The sequence below is a fragment of the Ctenocephalides felis genome, unplaced genomic scaffold (genome assembly GCF_003426905.1).
Source record: "Ctenocephalides felis isolate EL2017-DRISC unplaced genomic scaffold, ASM342690v1 CF-g0.4_SCAFFOLD_01886, whole genome shotgun sequence".
Taxonomy (NCBI): Eukaryota; Metazoa; Arthropoda; class Insecta; order Siphonaptera; family Pulicidae; genus Ctenocephalides; species Ctenocephalides felis.
Genome location: NW_020538040.1, coordinates 161,064,019 through 161,084,641, shown reverse-complemented (window position 1 = coordinate 161,084,641; position 20,623 = coordinate 161,064,019). Strand labels below are relative to the sequence as shown.

General features: G+C 28.8%; 1 protein-coding gene across 5 annotated transcripts; it reads left to right on the top strand.

Moving 5' to 3' along the window:
* Positions 1 to 1,718: 1,718 nt before the first annotated feature.
* LOC113377238 (AF4/FMR2 family member 4) lies at positions 1,719 to 17,455 on the top strand. Of its 5 annotated transcripts, XM_026617482.1 has the most exons (20): positions 1,719 to 1,871; positions 1,951 to 2,134; positions 2,691 to 2,811; positions 2,889 to 3,000; positions 3,402 to 3,860; positions 4,082 to 4,132; positions 4,240 to 4,338; positions 4,459 to 4,507; positions 4,990 to 5,023; positions 5,102 to 5,191; positions 5,263 to 5,420; positions 6,302 to 8,199; positions 12,207 to 12,382; positions 12,810 to 12,854; positions 12,980 to 13,177; positions 13,281 to 13,355; positions 13,433 to 13,529; positions 13,717 to 13,828; positions 14,107 to 14,274; positions 17,166 to 17,455. In XM_026617482.1, exons 3-20 carry the CDS (start codon positions 2,807 to 2,809, stop codon positions 17,276 to 17,278), a joined length of 3,939 nt encoding a protein of 1,312 aa, XP_026473267.1. In that variant the 5' UTR covers positions 1,719 to 1,871; positions 1,951 to 2,134; positions 2,691 to 2,806; the 3' UTR covers positions 17,279 to 17,455. The 5 variants fall into 5 exon arrangements, with proteins under 5 accessions (XP_026473267.1, XP_026473269.1, XP_026473268.1 ...); XM_026617484.1 differs by lacking the exon at positions 2,691 to 2,811 and having other exon boundaries at positions 3,402 to 3,833; XM_026617483.1 differs by lacking the exon at positions 2,691 to 2,811 and having other exon boundaries at positions 14,131 to 14,274.
* The last annotated feature ends 3,168 nt before the right edge of the window (positions 17,456 to 20,623 follow it).

Here is a 20,623-nt window from a genome sequence, read left to right as displayed (position 1 = left end):
GTTTTCAAATAGTAAAAATACATGGTAAATAACAACCTAAACTAATAAATATATCACTATAATAAATCGTTAATAATTTATCATGCATTTCGTGGCTATGGATATCATTTTGCAAATGACATCTTGCATCCTACAGTTTAATTTGATTTTAATATTGTATATATGTAATGATATTCATAAAGAAGCAATTTAGAATATTGGTAAACTGTTGTGTAATGATATGCACAAACATTACATTTTTATTTTATAAATATATTATCAGTCATTTAAAATAGCGTGAATAATTCCAGTGATTAGCTTGTAAATTTGTATAAATTTAATTTATGAAATTAAGATATCACAGTTAATTTTTATAACTTCTCTTGAGATAGTATTAACAATATCTATATGTTATAATGTTACCAGTATTATTGGTTTTAAAAGACCATTATCAAAGCATTTGATGAAATAGAGTTTTTATACATAAGTAGTTCTTTATAAGTTGCAAAAGTGAAGTATTGTTGAATAAATGTAAAACCCCACATACCCATTGAAATAATAAAATAAATATTTAAAAAAATGTTTTTTATTCTTAATATTTAAATTTAAAACAATATAAGTCTTATATATTTTTTAATAATTTAGTTAAAAGCCTTCTTGATATTGATGAGTTTTAATTTTATTATGATGGATTCTATTGAACTGACAACTTTCTTGTTTATTTGTTGATGTTATTGTTGAATTTTACATCAATTTATAATTTGTTGCACTGGCTTCAATAGCCTGTAAATTAATAATTGCATGAATTATTTGGTGACAATGATAATTTTTCCATTTTTTATGTATTTTATTTTTTTTCTCCAAGGATGAACTAATAAAACATTCTTCTAAAGCATTATTCAATTTATGAAATAAATGAATTTACCATGTTCATTTTATCATTACTGAAAACAGAAATGACAAAATTTATAGTATAAATAACGTGCTTTTGTTCTAATAATGTCTGTATATTGTCTGTGAAATGATTAATTAGTTTGTTATCAACTGTTGAAGAAAAGAGAATAAAGAATTTTTTTTTAAATAATTAGTATATGGACGATTTGATATTAGCTTAATTAGTTTAAAATGTGTAATAAATTTCAATATTTCAAAATTAAAAAACTATATCTCTTTAATAGTTTATAAACAGTTAAATTTTTTATTATTATGTTGGAAATCATGTCCCGAGCATATGTTCACAGTATTAAGTACTTAACATTAGGCAAAGATTATGCTTATTTATCTAGGATCTTATTCGATTTGTTCGCTTTCGAAATATATTCTTAATTGCAGACATTTAATTGCAATTAAATAAAAACAATATATGTCACAAAATATTCTAAGCGTTTCTAAGTAAGCATGAAAGCGAAAGTATGGAGTAAAACTGAAACAAATAAAAAAAACAAAAGGGGTATGCAACTTATGCAGCACGAATATTTAATTAATTATATATATATATATATATATATATATATAAATATAATTATAATGAACATAAATTATAATAATAAATAAATATAGAATATTTATAATGAAAACGAAAATGAAAGCGCATTCGAGTTGTTTATGGTTTGCCATATTGGTAGTTTAGCGTTCTAATGGTGGTTATAATCTTGTAATTAAATGCAAGTTCAGGTACGTTGATTTCTACTCATTTATGTAGTTTGTACATTTTGGAAAATGAGGTTGTTGTGCAAAGTATTTTTTTTAAATGAATGTCATTTAGTGATTCCTACTGGTTTTTTTTATGAGCTGTGTCAAGTATAATTTTCGCGTGTGTTATGGACAATAATTCTGATGTAGAAAAGTACTGCGATATAATTAAGTAACATGGAAAAGCAGTTTGTTGAAAAGTATACATAACTTGAAACGTCCGACTCATACGGAATTATTAAGCTGCCTCTCATAAATGTCTAACATTATCTTTTACAGGACCAGTATAAGTAATAGATGATGCACGACGGAATTTAATAAATCATATTCCGAAATATAAGGACATGTTAAGTGCGCAGTGTTTTGTGGAATATTAATGAAATGGAATATGTTCGTTTTCAAGACATATGTGGTTTATATTTAACTATTTATAGTATAAATCATTTATCATGAAGAAACCACGGTAAGTTGAAAGTGATATTATAATCGAAAGTATAATTTTTATCGGCCTTAATGCCAATATATCGGAATAATTAAATGATAGAAATATGATCAATATTGTAAAATTCATTCAACAAAATTTTAATGCAAAACTTATTCAATATATAATTCAATCAGTATAAGTTCAATTTAGAAACGCCCCAGGTGATTATTTTTTATACATACATATCCATTATTTTATTACAATACCTGATTTAGTAAAAGCTGACATTACTATAATTTATGTACATACATTTTATAAGTTTTTGTTAGTATTTTTACAAAAGAGCACTATATATTTCAATTAATATTAATATATTAGCTTAGTCAATTTTAATTTTACCATAAATTAATATGTGTATACATACACCTTATTTTTTTGACAACTGCTTGTGACATTTAAATACCATTCCATTTGTTTTCTTTTGAGAGCTGAGAGCAAATTGGGTTAATTTTAAGTTGTTTTGAAGTGCATTTTCATTAAATTTAATTAAGCTTGGATGTATGTACATTTATTGTCTTTAATGATCACTTTTCAGAGTTTTGTCATTGTATGAAAAATGGGAATGGAAAGCTTCTATTGAAAACTGATTGAATTAAAAGTATTGTTTAGTGCAGTATATAGAATAACTGGATTTGATCTTATTGTAGTAATATGTGGTAAGTTTTTGACATATCATTTTTTATGTTGCCTAAAAATAATCATTTCTGGGATAAATAGGTAATTTTTTTTTTAGTGCGGAAAGGGATCGCATTCGCGAGAGAGAAAGACAAGCCAGAGCTCATATGTCACTACAAGCCGAACGTGAATCTGAACCAGAACACCAATTATTTGATGCTCCAGTTAAAGTAAGATATGTTTAATTATTGATATATATTTGAGCTTATGGAGGGTCATAAGGGTCATACCAGTCATTTATTATAAATAATCAAAAATATTTTAATTAATATGAAACAGGTTAAAATTTCATGATTGTATTTATCCACAAAATTTAAATTGCGATTGAGATGAGATTTAGATAAACATTTTGTTTTGAAGTACAAGAGTCAGATGCTACTTTAAATGTAATTTTTTTGTAATAATCTATCCACACAAACTCGATGTTTTAATAGTATATGTCAGGGATTTCTTAAACATAGTGAAAGTTTATGCTAACTTAAGTTTTTTTATTATCGGCTGAGTAGTATGTATGTTGCATTTAGTTAGTATAGTTATGAGGATGTTCTTGATAAGCATTACTTTAATACAGATAAGCCCATCATGTACTGATGATATGGGACAACAGATTCAGAGGAAATTAGGAAATTACGATAGATTGTGGACGGATGATAAAAAGCGTTATAAACATGATGGAATACCATCTTCAAATTTACTCAGTAATGGGATGCAGAACAGATCTCAACCACCCGAATTTAAAAAGCCAACTGGAAATATGTGCCCTGGATCAACATCTCAGCGGATGTCTTCTAATACTCTAAAACCTTCTTCATCATATAGGAGTAATATTTACAAACCTACTTGCCCAATTGATACCAGCAAACATGTACCAAGTGTTAAAACTAATAGTAGTTCTTCATACCATATGCAGCCCAATAAATATTCTGTTAGCAATCTTGATAACAGGAATGGGTTAAATAAAAATTTAACCTTAAATACTAATATGGGAAACTATCAGAATACGGTGAGAGAGATGCCCTCTTCTTATGCGGTATGTAATAGTTGTAAATACCTTTATAAATTCATACATATTTTTACCTCAATAATTTTAATAACTTTCACTCTTGAAATTTATGCCTGTAGATGAATGCTGTTTGATTATTCAAAAATGTTTTTACATGCATTTGCTAATATTAGATTTGTATTTTTTGAGATGCTTATTTAATATTTAATAAATAATTGAAACTAAAATCTTGTACATTCTATTTGCAGAATAACTGTGATGTAGGTCTGCGTGGTAATGAAGTTGATACTATTTTGAAGGTAATATTATTATTCAATATATGCCATATAATTTACTTATACTTTAGCTATTCAATATTAATGAAGCTATTAAAAAATTAAATATTGATATGATATTAATTTTTCAGGAAATGACCTCATTGCCCTTAACCCCACTAACTTCTATTGCTGCTACTCCGGGAAAAGAAATAGATCACAAATTTGAATTTAACAGTGGATTTGTAAAAGTAATTATTTTATTTATTATTATATTTCAATAAGTATAATGATGAATTTTAAAAAATTTTATTCATTATAAGTTAATTGATATGTAACAAAGGCAAAATTATTTTAAATCCTCATTTTAGGTGCTCGAACCATGTCCTCGGAAGCCAAGTCCAATTCCTAGTCCTACATGTAAGTTAATTTAGATGTGTTCATATTAATTAATAAATGTTACTTTCCCACTTAAAAACATGTTTTTGTACTTGATTGAATTTTTATACTTTACACCTTGATCTATATCTTATTTGTTGATTATAATGTGATAATTTATATTATATTTATTTGTGAGTATTGAATTTTGTGTACTTTATGATTCATACTTTCTGGAAATTTATTACTTACTATTTTATTTACAAAAATTGCTATTGTAATGCAATTTTGCATTACATATATTCGGCTTATTTGATATTTATATTAACTCTATATGTTGGAAGCTTGAAATATTAGGTTTTCTTCATATCATTATTTTTTCAAAAGTTATATTTTGTTAATTAAATAGGATATATGTTAAGTTTATAAATATCAAATATTTATTTGATTTTAATTAAACCTTTTGAATATCAAATAATTCAAATATTAAGTTAATGGTTTTATGAATTATGAAAATATTTCAGATAGACAAAGGCATTCTTCTGGGAGGCAGTCCATGTAAGTTGCATTAATAAAAAATCTGTATCAATTACATATATTTTCAAGTTCAACTTAGTGTATTATATTATTTTTCAGGGATTTAGAGCGTGATTTAAGTTTATCTGATGACAGTGATGAAGATGTCACTCATCCCACAAATTATCAACCAAAACCAATAAGCAATCCGTAAGTTTTTGACATACATGTTTAAAATTATTATTATTTTTAAATTAACGTTGGATAACTTTTGTTTATAGGCCTGTGGCTATATGTGCATTGGAAGTTAAACCTATCGTAAGGAGTCCATCTCCAGCTTGTAATAATAACTCCAGCAGCAATGACACAGGTGAATCTGGTTCAGAGAGTTCCAGTTCCAGCGATGACACTACTGAAGAAACTGCACCTACTAAAAATGGTATGAATTTAAATTATATATATGTATATAATATATGTTAATATATATATGTGTGTGTGTGTGTGTGTGTGTGTGTGTGTGTGTGATTGTGCATGTGTGCATTATTGCCTCGAAGTCATACACATTAGCTAACAAGTTGGTGCAAAATATATATTTTACAAATACTTTGCTATGCTCCTTTCAACAAAATACAAAGAAAAAACAAGTTAGTGTATATATGATAGTGTAAAATTATGTGCCCTGCGCAAGTTACGGATGTAAGACCATATTTATATCCACTGATGATAACATAAAATCCGATGTCAAAACGTTTGGAAAAATTAAAGATTAACTTCTAAATCTTTCTTTTATTTGATGTATTGCCCATGAAGAACTTATTCATATATATGTGTATATTTCAAATTAATTTAATAACTATGAAAAAAGTTAATTATAAATAGTGAAGTATAGTTAAAATTAGATTGAAACAAATAATTATTATTTAATTTCTCAACCTATGAATTGAAATTGTAAAATAACTAACTGTTGCAAGAATGAAGTATATTTATTATTTTTATTTATTATAAATTTATTATTTATTATAATTTATACTATTTTTTGCATGAAAGCTTGTGTATTTAGAAATTCAATTTCAGTAAATGAAATCTTTACAATTGACTATATCAATTATTATGGTATATTGTTTATAAATATATATTGTTTAAATATATTAATTGTTGAACACGGTATTAAACAGAAAAAATGTGAGCTTTTCAAACACTCTCATGATATAAATTGCATCAGTTACAATGATCTGATCTAGTGTTTTTTATATTAATTTATTTTGAACCTAAATTATCCGATTTTCTGGCATAACTTGCATATATTCGGCTTATTTCCAGATCCAGAAATATGTACGACGCATACACCTGCCTTAGTATCTCCGTTACCTGAAATTGAAACTGAATCGAAAACTCGCTGGAATTTAGCTTCCTTCTTTAATAAAACCGAGAATACTCGCGAATCTCCCAGCATACCAAACACTATAGAGCATGTAGACAGATGCCCTCCATCATCAGTATTATTTCAAAAAAGTTCAAAAAATCAACCAGATGAATTAGACTGTTTCAGTTGCACAAAAGATATTGAAGAGGTCTTAGCTGAAGCTAAGAATATAAAACCTGAAAGTTTGCTATCAAGTTTAGAGGATAGTGATAATGATACATACTCAAAAGCCAATACTAGGAAGAAAAGGCGCTGTACTAAGACTCGTTTGCCTAGTTTAGTAGATTCCGACTCGAGCGACGATGAGCCAACTCATTCAAACGATTTTTCATCGTCGACTAAAGCTGTCTCCGGTGATGACAGGTTATCAAAGATTTCAATGGAAAAACTAGATACGGTCTCAGATGAGAAGCAAAATAAGACTCGCGGAAGGCCTAAAAAAATCAAACAAACTAATTCAGACAGCGAGAAACAAGCCAAGAAGCGTGGCCGTCCTCCTAATAAGTCCAGACCTTCCATCAGTGGATCAGAAAATGAGAAAAATAAGCGAAGGGGTAGACCCGTTAAAAGTAAATCTAAAGTGAATTCCGGTAGTAGTAGTGATGATACAGATATTTCTAAACCATCCCCAAATAAAAATAACAAGACAAATAGGAGTATGAACAGTGAATCGGAAGACAATGCGAAATTTACTTGTAGCAATAAGTACGACTCGTATCGTAGAAGTAATGATAATTTATCAAAAAAGACTGAAAATATGGCATCTGCTAGAATTACTAAGTCATCGTCTATAAAATCTATGAGAAAGTCTGTCCAGACGCCTGTGGTGAATACTGATACAAATAGCTTCTCTTCAGAAGACACTGATGGTGGAAAATTCCAAACATCTATTGTTACTAGTGCTGAAAAGGTAAAGAAAGTGCAATCGGACAGTGATAGTCTAAGCAGCGACGTTGACAATTGTGCATGTGATACTACCAAAGAGACAAAATCTGATGAAAACAAAGGTGTGCAAGACAAGAAAAAAAGTGATACCCTTAGGAAATTATTTTCTATAAAACGCGAGAACGAAGGCGGTGGTAAAGGTAAAGGCCAAGTGTTAGTGGTCGAAAGTGATAGTGATAGAAGCCACATAAGTAACGAACAACAGAAAAATGTTAATGTGATACAAGACCAAACTGTAGTGCCCAGTATAAAAGTTGAAGAGAAAAAGCCTCAAATAGAATTCCCTATGTTCACAAATAAACCAGATGGCCGACCTTCTCTGATGTGCAAAATTCTTCTTAGCAAAATAAATAATATTCCGTCTCCAAAGGTTAAAACAGAAATTATTGATAAAATACCAGTACCATTGTCAGTTAGCAATGCTGTCAAAGTTAAAACTGAACCTGTTCAAATAAACTATGATGCAATTGCCAAATCCCTTCCCCAGAAGGAAACAGTGCTAACTAACATTGAGAAGATTGTCGTGGATAAAACTAGATATTCAAATAATACAAATATAAGTAAAAACCAGATCAAACAAGAGAAACCACCAAAATCTAATAAAGATGCAATCACAATTAGTACAAAAAGTATAAATTATAACAGTGAAGAAAAAAATAAAAAGTCAACTTCACAGCACAAACGGAAAAGGACTTCTAGTAATAGCTCCAGCTCGACGGCAGTGACACCAGGTAGTTATAGTCATAAGCAGAAAAGCCATCGAGCTGTTTATAAAGAACAGAAGAGCAAGGACAAAGATACCAAGAGGAAAAAAATTGATGATTCATTATCAGAATCTCATGTTGTGCAGGTATGTGTAATTGTACATTTCCTCATTTGTCAACTTTTTAAAACAGAGATAGAGGTCGAAATGCTGTACTTGCAATACATCAGTTGAAAAATTGCCTGTAAAAGTTTGTTATTCATTCGAAATTTAAAGTATTTATTTTATTTTCTAATATGATTTGCAAAATTATTTCAAATTTTGTCTATATGTCGCTGTTTTTATTAGTTCAAAAGGACAGCATTTGCAAAGGATATTGGGTTCGAAATATATTGGAATCCGCAAATAAGGAAATTTTTAGCCGTGAATATAGGTATTGGGTCGCATTTTTTTTGTGCGCGAATAAGGAACTCCTATATATGCAATTGTACGATAAAAGTTTCGAGTATCGAAAATGATTCGAATATTAATCGAAAAATTAGCGACGCTAAGTGACAACCTGGTACAAATGGTTTCGCAAGTTAGATTGTGCAGACACGGGAGAGCTTTTTAATTTTGTGAAAACTATTGATAAATGTAATGAAATAAAAAATGTTTTTGTATTTTGAAAAATTTGGAAATTTTGAACTTTCTTTCAAAGCAATCGCACTGCTTTAGTTGCATTAGACGAACTATAGAAGCGCGTAATCGCCGCGTAGCCGTCTTACGGGCAAACGATGTTGCGGAACTCATAGAAATGTAAACAAAATTGATACAGATTATTACAATATCTATAAAATATCTGATAATTTGATGTGCATATGTCTAATGATCATTTTTGACCGCCAAATGGTTTTTTGAATTATTAAAATCGAACGCTCCGTTCTCTTAAAAACTGAGTTACCGTTTTTGGCACTTTTTGCCCCGTATCTTCTGTACGGCTAGACCAGCCTCTGCCAAAAAACTAATCAGCACGTCTCCTTATCAGTAGGAATCGATTGTTTTTTGAATTATTAAAATCGGTTGATCTCTGTTCTCGAAATCGTCGACGAAAATTTGCATCCGCACACACACGCACACACAAACACACACATATATACATCAATTTTTTCTAAGGTATGCCAAAATTTTCAGAAACCTTTGAAACGTAAGATATATAAAAATTTTCATTTTCGATTTTTTTGCGATTACTATAACTTGCCCTACGGGAAGTTAAAAATTTCAGAAATTCAACTTATGTTCTTGAACAAAATTGTTGCAGTTACTTTCTCTGCCTTTAAACTTTTAAGTAGGGAGTCAATGAATCTGGTGCAATCAATTTATTTGAATTCCAACCTTAACTAAATAACTTAGTGGCATATTTATGCAGGTAATCATGGTAATTTAACACAGCTGAATCCTGGTAGATAACGATTTATATAGTCACTTTGCAGAAAAAATTAAGCATAACGAAGAAGTGCACGAATCAGTGATCGTTTCTATCATTGAATAGAAAAATTTCCAATTAGTCATTAAAAATGAAAAATGAGAAATAATTTCTGGTAGTACGTTCACTATAAATAAGATTATTTTACAATCGTGATTAAATGCGCTAACTTTTGATTAAACTCAAACTAGAACTTACCCTACGGGAAGTTAACAGCAAAGCACAGTATAAGTAAAAATGTCGCATAAAATTATTTGGAAATGCGTTTAGATTGTAACTATACTGGAGTACTTTTTCAATTTAGTGTAAATTATACGCTATTTTGTTGAAATTGAATTAGTAATGAAATGACTGTTGTTAATGTTTCTGGAAACTTCGAGATAAATTGATTTATGATTCACATTTGATTTGCTTACAGTGTTAATTCGAATATAACAAGATACCAAAAATAATGAAAGTTACAGTATTTATAATGATCCATTTGAAAACATTCAAAATTCTTCGAATATTTCATTACAGTATGGGAAGTCCAGCAATTTGCCTTAAGGCACGATGCCATACAGTCGGTCTGAATCGTTTGATGCCAAAATAGGAAAAACACCGCGCGTGTGTTTGTGTGGTTAAGAATGTAAATGAGTGTATGTGTGGCGCGTGAACCAAAATTTGATCTTTCATTGCAGGTTTCTCTAAAACGGTTTCACCGTTTCGAAAAGTGAAAAACGTTTTGATGTAAATCGATAAGGACTTGCTTAGCCCTAAAGAGATAGTCTTTGGTGTTTGCTATTACGCCCGTCAATTTTACCTTAATATTCTCTCATATCTTCACTTTTTTCATATTGTTATAGAAATTATACTTTTCATACATATATACATACATATGCAAGCCGCCGTATGTACTCGGCTTCCGTACCCACAGAACGCCTCGTGGATGCCCGATACAGGAATACCCCGTTTAACGCGGGGGATACGTTTCATCAAAGAGGGGGCAATGCGAATCAGCGCTAAACGAGGTTATCTTTACATGAAAATATTGCAGTTAGGGGAAGACGGCTCGGAAATTGGTTCGGTATTAAATTAAAAAGTATGTTATTTTTACTAAAAATAAAACCAAACATTTATTTCTTAAATCCCAAATTAATACCACATTATTATTTCTTGCAAAAATAAAAACAAAATATAAATAACAAAACGAATATTCTTGGAAAAACAAATAACATTCTAAGTCAGTCATATTTAGTTAGTCTTCCGCGTTTTTAGTGTTTCTCCTTTTTGTGACAAAAACATCTAATGTTGTATCACTTTTTCTTTTGCGTTGTTCTCTTAAAAGTTCATCATAAAAGAGCATGTCTAACACCACGCCTTACTTTAGAGCTTTTGTCAAAATTCGGATCATTTTCAATGAATTGATCAATTATTTCTGTTACGGTAGACAAACTCTTTTTTACAAACGCCATCGAAAGTTCTTTTTGCTTTTCCGCTGAATCACTGCTGTCGACATTTTTGTTTTCTTCTTGTTCAGTTCATTTCTTGAGCTCACCATTAGAAAGTCTGCGCTGCTTCTTGAATTATTTCTTCAACATCTTCCTCTTTTATCCCTTCAAAACCTGGGTTGAAATAAAAGAGCGCTAAACCGAAACAACGCTAAACGATACAGCATTAAACGGGGTTAAACGAGGTATATAAGGCACCCGTACCCACAGGCCGACCCGTGGATGCCGTATATATATACGGCACCCGTAACGAAAGGGTTGGATTATAGTTTAGACAACGATCGGTCTAGCGGCTACATTACAGCCGTTTCTTTAAAATTAGCAGATATTTTAACATTTTCAGAAAAAATCTTGAACCGATATTGAGAATTTAAAAAATAATAAAATATATCAATAGGATGCTGATTAGTTTTTGGTAAAGATTGGCAGATCCTTTTCTTCGTAACCAGTCTACATTGTTTTTTGTTATGAGATAGATAATAACGCTCAACCTCCTTTGTATTTTCAATTATTCAACTAAACCGTATTTTAAGATTTTTGAGTATACAGAAATACTATAACTGTTTCAAAAAGCGAAAAAAATCTTACCGAGGTCCTTATTAAAGACATCGGTCTTTAATAAAAGCCCAAAAATATTGCGAACAAAAAGCGAATGCTTTTACTTTTCTATAAATATTGTATATGATTTATTAACATGGTGCGATGACATCCACTTTAATGGACCCATTTTCATTTTGTGAAACCAATTTTGTTTTTGTTGAAGTCAAAGTATTGAATGTTGGCGTAAACCCTTGGGGGTTCATATGGACCACTTTAGAAATCACTAACTGTTCTAAACGAACATCGTACATTATTCCAGGCTAACGAAAGGTTAGAATGTATTAACGCATTTACTACGGAATATTAGGCATGATTCACTCAAGAAATCATCCAGGTAGAAACAAGGTGATCTTTCATACAGGTAGAAATAAGGGTGACGCGCTAGGCGCATCATCCACATGGCAAATGGGTGTTATAAATGCATTGACATGAGGCACATTCGCGTCATGTGAAGTGAACTTTTTATTAGATCTAAACTGTTGAAATTTTCATCGTCATAATTTCAAAAGTTGCCAAATTTCAATAGTTATTGATTAAGTAAATCGTTTTCGAATGACACTTGCACCTAGTTGCTTTTCAATCTGTGACTTTGTGTTTAGTGTGAGGCTACCAGTACCGTGGTAACTAGTCACGACCGATTGCCGTGTTTATCAGATAGCGGTACAAGTGCACTACAAATCGAAAGGCCTGAAATGTGGGCTGCTCCTACTAACAAAGTATACTACTCTTATTTCGAACGACTGCCTGATGATTACTCCCATTGTGAAGATGAAATGTGAGTATTAGCCTATCATATTCCTTATTATTACACATTTCATTGATAATTCAGAAATTATTAAAGTAATAACAAAAACTAAATTCTAAATTGATAATGATTTCTTTGCTATAGAAAATTTGCATAAAATTTATATTAACAATTCTTACAAACAACAATTTGATTTTTATTGGGTTATTTGGTATATCCTTCTATGAATATTTTTTCTGTTTATGTAAGTTTAATTTAATGAAAGAACAAAATATGCAAATTTTCTACTTTATGAATTTTGAAAATGTTTACATTAATATTAACACAAATATTTTATTTTAAAATAAATTTAAAACTTAGGAATAATGTTTGCTTAATTTCAATTAAATTTCTTTAATTTATTAACACAAAATCGGTTTTTTTCAAAACAAATATTAATGCATAATTCTCAATATAGCTTGGACAGAGCAAAAATTCTAGAATGTCTAGAGAAAAAACCAACGTAAGTTTTATCTATAAATGTTGAATTTGTGGTGATCTATCCTTCATATAAAATTTTTGTTTTGATGTTACTCTAAGTCCTTCTGTAAACATATTATATATTTCAAAGTAAAATAATAATTTCAGCCGTGACCAGAATCTTTATTTGACTGAAGCAAAGAGACTAAAACATTTAGCTGATAGAGAAACAGATCAGACTGCACAAGGCATGTTGTATTTGGAGGCAGTATTATATTTTTTGTTAACGGGTTATACTATGGAAAAAGAAAGTGTTACTGAAAAATCGGCCTTTACTATGTATAAGGATACTTTATCCTTGATCAAGTACGTATATGAAAAAGTTTCTCTTTATTTGTGGCTAAATGTATTATATGTAATTGAATGTGTATCTAGTATTATAACTCTAAAGATGTTACTCTGATTTTAGGTTTATATCTTCAAAATTTAGAAATACTCAGAATACACCAGAAGGTAATATTCATAACAAATTAGCAGTGCTAAGGTAGGATATTATAAACTACATATATGTATCATAGATTAATTCCAAGATACTATAAGTTATTTTTATGATAATTTCAGTTTTAGATGTCAATCACTACTTCATCTGAAACTTTTTAAAATGAGAAAGCATGAAGTCAAAGAATATCAAAAAATAGTTTCAGATTATACTCAAAAGGTAATTTTTTTAATTATTCTACTATCAATTGTAGCGGTAACAATTAAACACGATTATATAAAGATACAAGTTAATTCTTATACATGTGTAGCATGCTTAGTTTATTTACTAAAGTACTTTCTGGTAAAAGCTACAATTGACTGTGGACATTGTTACGAATATCAGAATATCAATGATACTATTACAGCAAGCCAACTTGACACAAACTGTAAATCCTGAACAAGTACTAACACCGTCTGCCGTGTCACCTACTCCTTCGCCGGCCGGATCCGTTGGATCAGTTTGCTCCCAAAGTTCAGGTGAACTAGGATGATATTTTTTTTTTTCAAGTTCTGTTTTTTCTAAGTGATTATTTTATAATTCTATTTTTTGCTTTACGTATGCGTTTTGTGCACACAATTTTTGTTGACCTGCGTTCACTTTTGATAGCGTATTCTTTTTATTTTTTCCTATTTTAAACTATTGCATTTTAGTCTAACATATTACGAAACAATAGTAATACAAGCTATTTTCTTTATACCAAAATGTTTTTTTTTTAATATTAATAATAATTGTAAAAAAGACTTAAAATGTTCAGGTTATAGTTCGGGTTGTCCTCCAGGTAGCAATGCTGGTCCCTGTGTAGCAGTACCTATATCAGCAAACCAGGCTATGCAGAAGTTAACATTTCACTTGAACTATCTTATTGTCTGCCATGAACTGTGGGACCAGGCCGACCATTTCGTTATTAAAGGCAAACATAAAGGTAAGTTTATTATTAAGATGTGATAAATTATTTGTAATTTATCTTAATCTTTGATTCCAAATACTTACATTTCTATGTTTTCTAATTTTTATTATTTGCACTGATATTGATAGAACTTTCATGTATATGTGTGTTGTATGATGGTGTATAAAAAATATGAATGATGCTAAAAATATATATGATGGTTCTGTAATATATATGTATATGAGAACAGGACTGTTTAAAAAAAATAGTTTCTTATTGACAATGTATATATTACCATTGAACTTTAGATTTGATTTGAAAACTATTTCAAAGATAAAGGGAAAAGAAACGTCCAAGCAGTGAGCAAAAATGAGTGTTTGATGCTTATCAAGTAATCAAGCTTTTTATATAGACTTTACCTAAAGTAAACACTTTTTTTAAACTAAATTTAGGATTTCGTATTACCATCAGAGAATTTTTTAAATTCACTTACAGATTTTACCTTTCATTTTATTCAAAAATTTGAATATTCAAGTGATATTACAAATTATGTATTTTTTTTTTTTTTATTAATGCAAGGTTTTGTACTAATGCAGAAGATTTTTCGTTTGTATAAAAAATGAAATCGCTAATCTAAAATTAGAAATCAGTGAGATCAACTTTGTCAAAAAACATATTTTTTAATTTAAACAGATGGGATTATTTTATTTGTAAATTTTATTTGCTAGTTTTATATTTCCGCTTGATTTTGTTATATTCATCTTATATTTGTTCATGAACTGTAAATTCCAGCCTTTTTCTGGAATACACTTATGAGTTATTTAACCCTTTCGGTAGGAGAGTTTTTCAGCCAGCCGCCCAAGTATTTTTGTTTGTAATTATTCAAAATTAACAATTGCACTACTAAAAAAAACTATTAATTAGAATTTACAATAACCAATTAGTATTTTCAATAATTTAAATCAGGCTTAATTATCATGAAACAAAAGTCAACACACTGAATGTCGTTTATAGGATACATGCTTACACATGTCGTCAAGCGAATGTCACCTATAGACGACGCTTGTAGCGACAGCGTTAAAAATATGAATTTGTTTTATGTATATTTATGAAGTATTAAACTAATTGTATATTCTATTGGGTTATTCGGAAAGTAACTTCGTTTTTTACAGACATTGTGGCACATAATTTTTGTACCATAAACAATTACTTTAATAAATTGTGTATGGCAGATTTGATCCAACATCTTTTTTTTAATTTTCTGGTATTAGCATAATTTTGAAATCATAAATGTTTTGGTCGTTATTGGCAAAAAACTGATTAAAGTACTTTTTGACAGGCTGATTTGAGGTAAAGGATTTACCGCCTAATAATTTTTTTAGTGGCCGGAACAAATAATAATCCCATAATTGCAGGTCTGGAGAATATGATGAATGTGTCGTTGGGTCCCATTCAAGCTTCAAAACCTTTTGGCGATTGACCAAACTTATATAAAGTCTTGCGTTGTCTTGATGTAGGACTACACCTTGCTTGTGGGTTAATTCTGACCTTTCCTATTGAAGTATATCATTTATTTTATCCAGCTGACATAAAGCATCCGAATTAACCGTTATGTTATCCTGGAAAAGCTGAAAAATGACTCCTTTAAAATCTTACCAAACATACTGCATCACCTTTTTCTGGCAAATTCCAGCTTTGCACCTGTTTTGAGCAGGTTCTTCTTTTTTGTTTTATGGGACGATTGCGTGTATTGTATTGTTAACATCCCATTTGAAATTCCTAGTGACAATTCGCCTCAAAACCTGAGAATTTTTAAGACTTTTCAGAGGCGAATCGCGGACGCCAGTGCGACGACCCATGTTTCTCTCTATGAGAACCACACATTGAGTTTTGAGGAAAATCCCAGACCTTTTGAGTGGTTATGAATTGTTAAATTTGATAAATTCTTAATCAATGGGATCTCATGTATTATTATTCGTCGGTTTGCATCAACTGATTCCATTCTCGCGTCTTTATCAGCATGAACCGTGCTATTTTTGGACTTGGTGCATCTTGGACATCAAAATACCAGGAATGAAATTTAGCGAACCAATTTTGGCGCTGTAGTACTATCAACACGTTATTTCCATACACATTTATCAATTTCATTTTGACCTAAACAGTTTTTTTTGTCTTTTTTATAGCAAAAGAGTAAAATATGTCGAAAATGCTGCTTAATTCTTTTCGTTTTTAAAGTGGCACCATCCAAAAATTACTGCATGTAATTGATTAGAATTTTTTACACACGAGCCTTAAAATATAAGTAATATATAATAATTTTAGGGCTTAAGTGTTATGTTAGGTTCAAAAAATTATAGTTAAATTTAGGTGGTAAAAAAACGAAGTGACTTTCCGAACAACATTATAATTTTATTAATAGTTTTGTTGTATACCTAACGAATGTGTGAAATAATGGTTTGAATAAATTACTAACCTGAAGTGATAATGCAGGTGAAAAAATATAAAGAACTGTTACTCTGATGGTACACACAATGTATCACACTTTTGATCTACAATACGGCACAGTGATACATGCAATGTACTATAAAATGTTTATATTTTTTACACAGCATGAGTGGTGAAGAAACGTACTACTGTTGTTAGTGCATGACTGGTACAGTTTCTCAAGCTTATGCATGTTCGAACCTGCCCAATATACGAAATGTTTGGTTTTAAAATTAATAATAGGTTATTATTTATTGAGAAATTTTAATTAAGAGTTGACTGTTAATGGCATGATATCCATTTCGATATAACTTTTAGCCAGCAGCTAACTATTTTCTAATGGAAGATTATAGATTTAAAAATTATTTATTAAGTAGTCATAAAGAGTCATTGGCTAGATTACTTAATATTTATTTTTCATATAGATTTCCTTCTTTTTTTAGATTTCTTCATTGAAATTGAGCAAAAGTGCGGCCCATTGACATTACATAGTTCAATTAATGAACTGGTGTGTTATGTTCGTGCTGGAATTCAGAAACTTAAAGATCTGATATAAAAATAATGACAGATATATTCGGATGATTTATGTTTATCTTTGATTGTTATAAAATATTTGTAGCTTTCGTATTTATGCACACAGTGATCCCAAGCACAATCAATCATAAAATTATATGCTTCAAATCTATGTCGTAAATGTAAAGTGTTTCACATCACAATGACCAAATGTATATGGAAATAAACATTATATTACACATATACATACGCATACAAATGGAAAATAATAAATAATTTATATATATATATATATATATATATATATATATATATATATATATATATATATATAATTGTGCATTAAGCAGCCAGCCTATATGAGAATATTGCAATTTATTTATATGTATATCTTTAGCAATATAATTTGTGTAAATATTTTTTTAGAAATGACAAGTTAGGATTATGAACAGGATATATTTTAAATGTGATTACTCTGATTTTAGAATGAGTTTGTTTTTTAATTTCTGTACAGTTTTTATCAATGCTACTGAATAACATTTTGTAAATATTATATACTGCTTTTACAAATTGTTCTTAAAGCAATAATGTTTTGTTTTATAATTTATAAATTATGGTCAAATTGAAAGGTCTAAAATATATGTTTTGTTTATAGACAATCGTAAAGTAAGTAAATTATTTAATGCTTTTGAAAAAAAAGTATCCCAAAGAAATTATAGTACCAATGTTTGTCACAAAGATCTATTTTTAGTAATTGTTTATTGATTATACTTATTGATCAAAGTTATTTGTACTTACTATTCTAAAAGAAGATGGTGATGATGATGAACATGAAGATAAGAATGAAATATTAATAATTATGAGCATTTTCTCATACATGTTTGTACTCCTTGATAAATTATTTATAAAGTTGTAGATCAACTGACACATGTTAATCCTTTAATTAATATTTAATTGATATTACATTAATATCAGTTGCAGATACTATGACTTGGATTATTTACAATGTACAAAAATCTGTGAATTGATTATTTCACAGGTTTCATTTTATTGATTATTATTATTTAATTTGTTTATAGCATATTTTGTTACATCATTTACTTTGTAACAATGTGTATGGAGATTACTGCATGTATAAGAAAATCTTAATATTTTCTTGGCATATATACATATATACATAGCATAGTTATGCAGTTTGCAATTTATATTTGCAAGTGACTTAGCATTGATTTGTTTTTAGGATGTAGGCAATAAAATGTGACATAAGAAAACGGTCTAAGAAATAAAAATCACTTGTGTATTTGATGTTAATATTATGTTGTGCAGAAAACACAGGCTTAAATGCAGAAACGAAATGATTAAAATACTTTGTCACATCTAGCATTTTTTAGAGGTTCAAAAATTCGTATTTAAAAAAACATTTGTTTTCCTCTCAATTACAGGTCTAAATTAAATGTTAATGCATTTTAATTATAGTGTTATAAATTGATAATATGCAGGGTCTGCAATTGAAAATATGCATTTTGTGTATTGGGGAATGATTGTAAATACGATATACTTTTTTATGATGATTATTGATATTGAAAGTATATTTATTATATATTATGCGATTCCTATTTTGTATGTTAGATGATTTATATATTTTTGGTATTCCTTGACAATACCTGTAAAAAGACAAAAGAAAATCAGTGTAATGCTCAATAACATTGTACAACTATAAATTTTTTTAAATATTCTGGAGGGTCCATTATAATATATGTTATGTATGTATGTATGTATGTATGTGCATATATATATATATATATATATATATATATATATACCAAATAATATAATTTCAGTTATCTGATATATGTATTTGTGTATATGTGTAGTTGTGTGTGTTTGAAAGTTTGTGTCAGTCTATATGTTTAAAAACATATAAAAAACTATGTATATGTTTATTCGCGCTATGTTATTTTATGTAAATAGGTTGCGGAATATTAAAAAAGTGTTATATAATTTATAAATTTACAAAAATTTGTTCAAAAGGAAACTAAAGAATTTGCTGTTCTTTATAATATATGTGCAAAACAATTAGTTTAATAATTATTTATTCAAATATTCATAGATTATTCAAGTTACGGATAATTAATGCCATAAAAGCATGCTACATAAATTAAGAGAACTTTAAGAAAATTATCATAGAACTGTTTGTATATATTAAATATCAACATATAGAATATTTTAATATTAATGATATATTATGTATCAAGTTGCTATTAATAAGCATATTTTTGTAAATACATGAACATGAGTAAAGTACATTGTTTGGATAAATATATTTGCAGAATATATATAAAATACTCGAACTCACTAAGTTTGAAAGGAAAGGAATAATGGAGTGCGAATAAGAATAGAAAAATCATTAAAAATTGTTGCTGTGGTTCACAGGCATGTAAAAAAGTATATATTTATGAAAAAATATTGAAATGCCAAATATAAATGCAATGCAAGTTTGTAATCAGGAATTCGTTTACAACAATGAAATCTAATTTATAGTATTCAGTATATGCAACAAAGCTAAAATATTGAAATTGCTACAGCTTGGTGAGTGTTATTAAATGGTATGAATATATTATATTCCAATATTGTCTAGGGTAGTGACCAAAAATGCTTGGAAAGAACTAAGTTATTATGAGTGTAATGTGTAAAATTTTAAAACAAAAACTATAAAAGTCTATTTTCAGCTGTCATTCATATATTGAAGAATCTCATGAAGTTTTATCAAAGAAGGCTGTGATGAAGTTATATCACAGAAGTGTCATGGGAGTTTATGGTCAATACTAAAATTACCAATATCTCATGGTCATGTCTTGAACTGCACACATGAAGTTTTATATTATTGGTTGTTCTCAGTGAATTTTAGATGAGATATGGTGGCAATACACTAATTATGCATACTATTTAGACTAGGAATAAATGGATTGTAAGGTAAAAGGTAATCATGTATACGATAAGACAAGAAATATAACATATTTGGAATCCTACTAACTTAGTTTGTTCTCAAAAATATATTATTTTCTCTTGACAGCATTTCTTACGTATAATATTAGTTTTAAAATTATTTTTTTTTATCATATTATTGTATGAAGTCAATAACAAAACTTTTTGTTTTGATTAACTTACACATGATGACACTGATCTGATACACATTAATCATGTATAACATTACTTTTTTATTTTGAAAATTCAAAGGCTTTCTATTGATATTTCAAATCAATCTTAATTACAAAACTGTAGCTTTAATAAATAATTTTGCTAAAAATATAAAAATTGAATTATTTCATTAATGATTTATGAAAAGCTAAATATTGCAACAGAAAACAATGAGGTTCAATCCATAATG

What these genes read in the sequence shown, in the direction of transcription:
- LOC113377238 (XM_026617481.1), top strand. An exon ending in AGATGCCCTCTTCTTATGCG is followed by an intron (nt 3,861 to 4,081) that starts GTATGTAATAGT and finishes TTCTATTTGCAG; the next exon opens with AATAACTGTGATGTAGGTCT. An exon ending in AAGTTGATACTATTTTGAAG is followed by an intron (nt 4,133 to 4,239) that starts GTAATATTATTA and finishes TTAATTTTTCAG; the next exon opens with GAAATGACCTCATTGCCCTT.